The sequence below is a fragment of the Monopterus albus genome, unplaced genomic scaffold (genome assembly GCF_001952655.1).
Source record: "Monopterus albus unplaced genomic scaffold, M_albus_1.0 scaffold98.1, whole genome shotgun sequence".
NCBI lineage: Eukaryota > Metazoa > Chordata > Actinopteri > Synbranchiformes > Synbranchidae > Monopterus > Monopterus albus.
This window is the reverse complement of record NW_018127978.1, coordinates 1,867,424-1,875,852: the sequence shown is the minus strand read 5'-3', so window position 1 is coordinate 1,875,852 and position 8,429 is coordinate 1,867,424. Positions and strand designations below refer to the sequence as shown.

The 8,429-nt window shown below is 42.2% G+C and overlaps 1 protein-coding gene across 1 annotated transcript in view; it reads right to left on the bottom strand.

The window, feature by feature from the left end:
* Positions 1 to 5,776, bottom strand: part of wdr18 (WD repeat domain 18) — a 13,998-nt gene extending 8,222 nt beyond the window's left edge. Inside the window, exons 1-4 of the mRNA XM_020609066.1 lie at positions 5,498 to 5,776; positions 4,612 to 4,722; positions 4,203 to 4,336; positions 968 to 1,109 (exon numbers count right to left, since the gene is read on the bottom strand). Of these exons, the coding sequence (XP_020464722.1) occupies positions 968 to 1,109; positions 4,203 to 4,336; positions 4,612 to 4,722; positions 5,498 to 5,707 (597 nt within the window). The 5' untranslated portion in view covers positions 5,708 to 5,776. The remainder of the gene's footprint in view (positions 1 to 967; positions 1,110 to 4,202; positions 4,337 to 4,611; positions 4,723 to 5,497) is intronic.
* Positions 5,777 to 8,429: the final 2,653 nt, after the last annotated feature.

Here is an 8,429-nt window from a genome sequence, read left to right as displayed (position 1 = left end):
ATATTGCTGCATTTGCTGCTTAAAGTGCCTTAGATTTAGTGTTACTTATTTATCTACTTTATATTTCATTTGTATTTTGTGGCATTCATGTGGACGGCAAAGTAAGAATTTCATTGTACAGGGAAACACGTTTCCTAACTGTGCATATGACAAATAAACACTTTGACCTTGACCTTTGACTCACTGCTGATAAACAGATGTACAGTCACTTTTAAAGGTCAAGGTGAGCTTTTAATTTGAAGGAATGCTCAGCTCAGTAACTGCTGTGTCTCTTCTTCAATAAATCATGTTTTCTGTTCTGGTTCTTTATCAGCTCCGACAAAGGTAATTCTACTGTGGAAACATCCTCAGTAATAAAAATGAGTCTTTAACCCTTCCCCCCAGTGGTCCTGGTACAAGGACCAGGCTGGATGTGCTATTAAAACCTGACCTGAAGGTAGCCGTGCACAGCCCATGTGGCTGTCCAATGCTTACTAAGTAGCTACAATGGATAGTACTGCATTGCTGTAGTTCATTTATACTGCATCAGGTGTAGTAAAGCTGCAGTCCAGAACAAGCCTCTGTATCTGTCAAAAAAAAAGTTTTCACATTTACATGGAAATCGTCAAGTCTGTATGAAATCTCTACTGCAGATTTATACGCATACATTCAGTAAATCTATACTAGAATATACTCTGCAAAAAAAAGACATTTCAAACATAATGTAATAATAATGTATCTGACCCGATCTTCAAAAATAAAAGAATAAATATTTCTTCAATAATTCAATGTTTTTTCTGTATTTTCTACAACTTTATTTTATAAAAGTCTTTTTAAATGACAGAAAAACCAATTTGGGTTCTGTTGTTTTTACCCAGACCTTGTCTTACGAGTCCTGTGCAGGTGCTATGAGCCCACCCTGTCCTCCCTGTTGAGGTGTTATGGACCCACCCTGCCGTATCTGTGCAGGTGTTATAAACAGTCTTACCTTGACAGTTTGGTCCAAGGAGGCCGTGGCGACTCTGGCCTGAACTCCCATCAGGCCACAGTGCAGGTCTGTGATTGGTAGAGTGTGACGGGACAGGATGTGACGAGGGTCAGGGTTGTGGCTTAAATCCAACTGGATCACACTGAAACACACACACACAGACTTTCTCTAGTTCTGTTTCCTGTCACAGTGAACTGATTCTCTGTAGATTGCTGAGACAAAACAAGACACTGAAGGATCTTGATGAACGAATTATTCAAGTTGAAAACCTTTACTAATGTACAAAATGACATAACAGTCAATGGAAACCAAACTCATCAACCCATGGAGGCTGTTTTCAAAGTCACACTGAAAATCACAATGTATAAACATGAAACCACAGGCTCATCCCAGTAAATTTCATCACAGCAACTCATAATGTGACTCAGAAGTGTGTGCAGCCTCAGGGAGGCCAATGCACCAGTGTAAGGTCTTGCAGTCGCTCTGAGAATTTCATCTGGTACCTCCTAGCAGTCAGGGTACAGTTGGCTATGACACTGAGGCCTGTGTAGCCTCCCCAGACCATTACCGATCGTGTAGCCTCCCCAGACCGGTCATGCTCGATGATGTTACAGGCAGCATAATGTTCACCACGGTGTCACCAGACTGTTTCCTGTCTGTCACATGTGCTCAGTGTGAACCTGCTCTCATCTGTAAAGAGAACAGTGGTGGACCTGCCAATTCTGGTGTTCTCTGGCAAATGACAGTCGAGCTGCATGGTGCTGGGCTGTGAGCACAGGTCGTACTAGACGACATTGGAGTCTGTTTCTGACAGTGTGATCAGAAACATACCCAATAGTAGCTGCTAGAGGTCACTGTGTAGGGCTCTCCCAGTGCTCCTCCTCACACAAAGGAGCAGATATCGGTCCTGCTGCTGAGTCGTTGCCCTTCTGGTATCTCCTCCGTGCTCTTGAGACTGTGCTGGGAGACACAGCAAACCGTCCTGTGACTACACGTATGGATGTGCCATTCTGGAGTAACTACACTTACTGTGCAACCTGACTGGGCTGCAGGCACAGCCTCATACTACCGTAGTGACACTAGCAAAACACAAAACCTGAGAAGAATCAGTCAGGAAGGATGAGGAGAGAGCATTTATCTGTGGACACCACATGTAAGTCCATTCCCTTTTAGGGGGTTGCCTTGCTTTTCTTCTCCACTGCACCGGCTGAAACTGATTCACAACCATTTCTGCTTCCTAAATAAATAAGATTGATGCCCCTTCATTTTAAATGGCTTGGTGTTATACTGTGATGGAGTGTCTTATCCTGAGCTCTGTATAAAGCTAAGGTGCAATCAAACAGCTGAAACATGTTCTATTTCTGAGCTGCATTCACAGTGAAAACATGTTTAACACTGAACAGGCATGTCCACCAAGACAGCCTAACTACGTCCAGAGCCTTCAGCAGCTCAGGGCGAATTTCATCCACTCCTGGTGCCTTGCCACTGAGGAGCTTTTTGACTACCTCAGAGACCTCTGCCAGAGATAAGGGTGAGGCCTCCCCTGAGTCCTCCAACCCTGGCTCAGGAGTTCCTCAAAGTGCTCCTTCCACTGCGCGACGATATTCCCAGTGTGAGTCAGCAGTTCTCCTCCCCTGCCAAACACAATCTGGACCAAGCCCTGGTTTCCCTTTCTGAGCCATCAGACAGTTTGCCAGACCTTCCTTGAGGTCAGCTGAAAGTCCTCCTCCAAAGTCTCCCCAAACTCCTCCCACACCCAAGTTTTTGCATCCACAACCATCCAAGCTGCAGTCCTTTGGCCTGCCGGTACCTATCAGCTACTTTTAAAGACCCCTGGGCCAACCAAGCCTGGAAGGCCTCCTCCTTTAGCCTGACGGCTTCCTTCACCGCTAGTGTCCACCAGCAGGTTCTCGGGCTGCTGCCACGACAGGCACCAGTGACCTTCTAGCCACACCTCAGAGTAGCTGCTTCTACAATGAAAGAGCTGACATGGCCCATTCGGATTCCATGTTCTCAGCCTCCCATTTATAAATATAGCTATGAGAATCTGGAACCAAAGACATTTTAGAGGGTTGTTCTTTAAAACTTCTCCAGTGATGAGTGGATGAGTAAATGTTGGTGTGAGCAGCGCAGAAAGAAGTATTCAGATAGTTTACTTAAGCAGTAATAACACAATTTAAAGATACTCTATTACAAGTAAAGGTTTTGCACTCACAATGTTACTTATGTAAAAATACACAAGTATTTGTATGAAAAATCGACCTGAAGTACCAACAGTACTAGTACTCGTCCTGCAGAACGGCCTGTGTCCCAGTAATGTCTCTGATACTACTTTATCATAGTGACTGATGCGTTACTCTGTCCATCACTTTAATGCTGCAGCTGGTAAAGGTGGAGCTGATGGTAACTACCTTATATAGTTATACTGCTGGAATGCTGGTGGAATTCCCACCGGGATTAATAGAGTCTGATGGTTCTATTGGGTTTAGCTTGATTCATCTGATTCTGGAAATGAACTGAAGTTATCAGGTACATGTAGTACAGTAAAAAGTACACAGTTTGCCCTTAACTTGCAGTCAAGTCCAAGTATGAAGAAGCACAAAATAAAAATATTCAAGTACAGATACCTCAAAAATGATAACCTCTGGGCGTGAGGGTAAAGACTCAGTGTCAAAGGACAGAGTCCAAGTGGAATGATGAAGACTCAGGTCTTATGTGGACTCGTGGAAATAAAATTACTCTGACTGAGATCAGGGTTTTTCACCTGGTTACTCTGCGTGCCACAGCTCTCCCCAATGAACACGCCGTTTCTGTGTTTACTCGTGTGTCCAGAGTTTATCTGCAGGAGTGGGTTGACTGGAAACCACTGACCAAAACAACAACAAATCTGACCCACAGAGAGAAACTAAACACTGCTACAACTGAAGGACACTTTCACTTTACACAAATGTAAGCGCAACAACGCCCTTAGCTTCTGTCTCATGTTCCTCCACATCTGGATCTCATTAGCAGGTTTTTATTAACATGTTCTCTTTAACAAGTTTGTAACATGTTCATCTAACCTGCCTGGAAGCGTGCGTTATTTCACATGGTTTGTTTTATAAAGTGGATGCTGCTGAGGCCCAGGAGCAGTCACAGTTTAATCACCATGACAGATGTTTTAATCAATGAAATGGCAGCAACAGAGAACAGTTTGTGATTCTCTATAAATCAGGTGCATCCAGGTGTGTGTTACCTGCACAGACTCCACACCAGAGCCAGGTTGTCTTTTCCTCCAGAAATAAAATGGCTGCTGTCATCGGTGAACTTCAGGCAGGTAACATCCTGATAGTGACGACTGAGGACAGACAGTAGTTTACCTGTGGACACCTAGACCACTCACAGAGAGACAGTTTAAATTAGTACTGTCCTAAAAGTCTGTGCAGGACAAAGTTTATATAAAAGCACAATGATTACCACCTGACTGACACTGGTTACTATGTAAAACCAGAAGCTATTTGGATCAAACCTATATGGAAAATAAATTTGTAAAAGGACAAATGAAATAAAAGCATAAGAACACAAAATGATAAAACAGAATGATGATGAAGCAATTAAAGATAAATTAAACCACACAAGGAGAAGCAGAGCTTGACCTAACACACCTCCCACAGGTAAATGGCCTCGGCGACTCCAGCAGCGAGGAAGAATCCATTAGGTGAAGCACTCAGACAGGTGACTACACCTGGACACACAATCTTCTGCTGCAGCTGATCCTGGATGACAACACACAGGAACATCAAGCATGCTTCACACATACACTTAACTGCCTCAATAAAATGCAACATGTTTAACTTAACATTTAAATGTGGTGCAGAGAGAAAGCAAGCCTTCATTCAGAATTCTGTCAGTTTTATACTAGGTGCATTCCAAAACCCGACCGGCACCGGGTTTCCTTTCCATTTATATTCAGCACATGCCGCTTGTGCCAACCTGAAGCCATGGCAAATTGTGGCACATTAATGAAACTATACATGCAGCCCAAGAGAACAGTGAACAGCAGCCTGTTTGTTGCCAGCACATGCGGGCAGCATCTCCTCCCCAGTAGCCCTCAACTTCTGATTGTGAATCTGGAACTCTGCAGATAGGACGTATGAATCGTTCTGAGTTTGACAATTCATCCTTTGATTTAGATTGTGTAAAATCATGATTGAATGAAATTTAAACCCATAAAATCACACTTGATATTAAGATGGTGTCCTGGTATCCATGCACACAGGAACATATCGTAACGTTGGCTGGGCTGAAGGAGGAGTTGTGGACACAGACTGCCTTTTCTGTGCCCAAGGGAGCCACTCTTTTTATTAAACACTTTGTTTCAATGTTCACTGGCGTTTGAAAGCCACTGCGAGTCTAAAATGACACATTTTGTAACTACGTTTGGTGACGATGTTTGTTTTCGGGAGCAACTGTGTTTTTCCAGCCACCTGCACACGCAGTGAACTGTGTTAGCAGGTACTGTGTGTGGTGCTCAGGTGAGCTAGCCCGTACCTTCCTCTGGATCTCCCACACGTTGATGATGTTCTTTCCGAGCTGGGCGGACAACAAGAACTCCCCGCGAAGGACGGCGAGTGTACGGCTCGAGCTGTTCCCTCCTCGGTACGACAGCAGGCTGGAGCCACTGTGGAGGTCGAACACAGTGCAATTCCAAAGCTGAGAACCAGAGTCACTACTAACAATTACCTCCAGAGGAGCCGCCATATTGGCTCCTACACTGCACACAACACACGCGGGAAACCGGTGGTCAAATGACAGAACCGCAACGTCATGTCCTGGACCTGGTGCACTGTGGGAAATGTAGGAATGGGCTCGCCGACAAAACGCTTCACTTTCGCGATTTGTTCTTTTCTGTGAAGTTTGCTTTAAAAATTTTATTCAGTTTTAATAAAAAAAAAAAGTTTGACATCCATCTCACATTTCCCATCATCCTCTACGCTCACATCATAAATGTGTTCTCCACATTAGTTAACCAGACAGCACTCAAAGAGTGCAAACCTCCACCAAGGCACATTTAATTTTAATATAATGCAGTTACACCTGAAAGCAATATTCCTACTTTACAGTAGGTCTAGAACATGATCACATACCCTTCTGAAGATCTTAGAATAATATACAGCACTGAAAAGACAACAACATGTGTGGTACAATTAGATGTGTTGCCATGATAAACAAAATAAAATACAGTATGGTGCACAAATTAATTTTGCAAACAACATTACATGACAAAATGAGTAAACAGCAGAATTTATTAACATCAATCTGATTACAATAATAAAGCACTGAAGCTCACAGTTTTTGTGATATTTCACAGAGATTTAAACACATTTAGAAATGCTGTGCAATAAAAAACTTTAAGGTCTTGAGATTTCTATCATTTGGATAAGATCTCATTTTGGGGAGAATCTAAAATCAAATGTGGAATGATTTATAAGAGTTTATAGACTTTAACAAAACTGTTTGAATAAATAAAGTAACATGCTTAAATGTGTTCCAAGCTGTGAGTTGAGGGTTAAATGAGCATCTCAAATTTTTTGTTGAGTCGTTTAATGGGAAACTAACTCTTAAATCATCAGTTTGTATCAAACACTGTTTTTCTCCTGATGGTAGAAAAGATAGTTATTAAAACAAATTGATTTAAATGTCTGACAGATGTAAACTTCTTACAGACTGAAAATGTGGTCACTGGATTCTCCTCGTCTCTCTCTGTTTTCTTCAGTGTTTTCTCTCGCTGCCTTTGGCGTTAACTAGTCAGAGATTAGTCTTGGGAAGACGGAAGTAAAGGGGTACAAGCATATCGAGAACAGTGAGAATCCACAGTTTTCCGCAGCTGTCCCAAAGGTTTATGGGACTGTTTAGCTGACTGTATAGACACTGGTGTTTCTAATTCCCGGGACAAAGTGCGCCCACCTCTGATGTTAAAATACTCAGGGACTGTAGTACTGAGAAGTTGCATACTGGTCTGATCTCAGTTGGAAATGAGATCCTGGAGGTCAATGGGAAAAAGGTGGCCTGTCTCAGTCTGGACCAAGCGACCCATCTGCTGACTCAGAACCCCTCTGCCACTGTCTGGGTCCTTTGACAGTGAAGAACTCCTCCATGGTAACCACATCACCCCCTTAAACATTTTGTACCTGAACCAGAACTCTGCAAAGAAGCAGATGCCTTACTAAAGTATGACAAGACATCTGAGGATTCACCTGCAATCAAGGGAGGCACAGATATGGAAGTAAATCCCTGCCAAATCATTTCAGGGAGTGCAAACCATATTTTGAGTACTACTCAGTTTGTAACTCAGCATTTGAGAGCACACAGACACATATTTGTAAGTGCAGAATCAGATTTGAGGGCATATGCCCAGCCGCCCACATGCTTGTTTCTCAGTCTTCCTTCTCAGAATTCTCCACTGGGGTTTTTGTAAGTCTGTGCCACAAGTTTTGAAAGTGCACAAAAGAAGTTGTGAGTGGCCTTCAGTTTGCAAATAAAAATTTGAGAATGCATGGGCACAGATTTGTAATAGCTAAACACATTTGAGAGCAAGGAAGGCAGATGTATGAGAGTAGCAGATGATTTGAGCGAGCAAATGTGATTCTGGTCTAACAAATCAGTGGCTGCACACTCTCACATTGTGATTTACAAACTGAAGAGCACTCAAAACCTTTGGGGCCAACAGCCTTTCACACAAACCCCAGTACAGGATGAGTTCAGTGCTGTACTGGTTTCCTGTGGAAACCAAACTACAACGTCTCAGTTTTCTACACTGTACATTTTGTAACATTATTAAATGCTTGTAGCAATCTTTTGCTTTGACTGATTTTCCTTCATCCTGCTACTAAAACAAAGTGAACAACCCAACAATAAAAAGCAGAAGTTGTTTCATAGTGTAGTGAAAGACAGAAGCAGTTCATCCCCCTGATGTTGTTTACATGCAGTTAATGAGTTGATTTCTTTACTTTCTGTATCCTGATTGAGCTGCTGTTGGTTTTTCAACTAGTTTACAAAAACAGGTCCAAACTTAAAAATATACACTGACACATTCATAGCAAGGTGTTTCTCAATTATTATTATTACCAGTTCATTCAGAATTATCAGACATTGAATTGTTAACTACTAAAGTTTGTCTGTGGTTAATCAAATAAACTAATAAAATGTTTGAAAGTAAAAAAAAGAACTTTATTAATAATAATACATTTTATTTAGGCTGCACTTTTCATGATACTCACAAATGCTTAAACTCTACCTCAAGTGTACATGAGGTTTTGGATACATCACAGCTCTGTGATGTTATTACTGTTCACAGGGCTCAGAAGACAAAACTACACTGAGCTGAGCAGTTTTCAGTATTTCTCATTCTCCTCAGCTTTTTACCTTCAAGTCTCAAGTTGGTGAGAAGAGTCATGACACTTCCAGAAAAAGAAGTAGCATT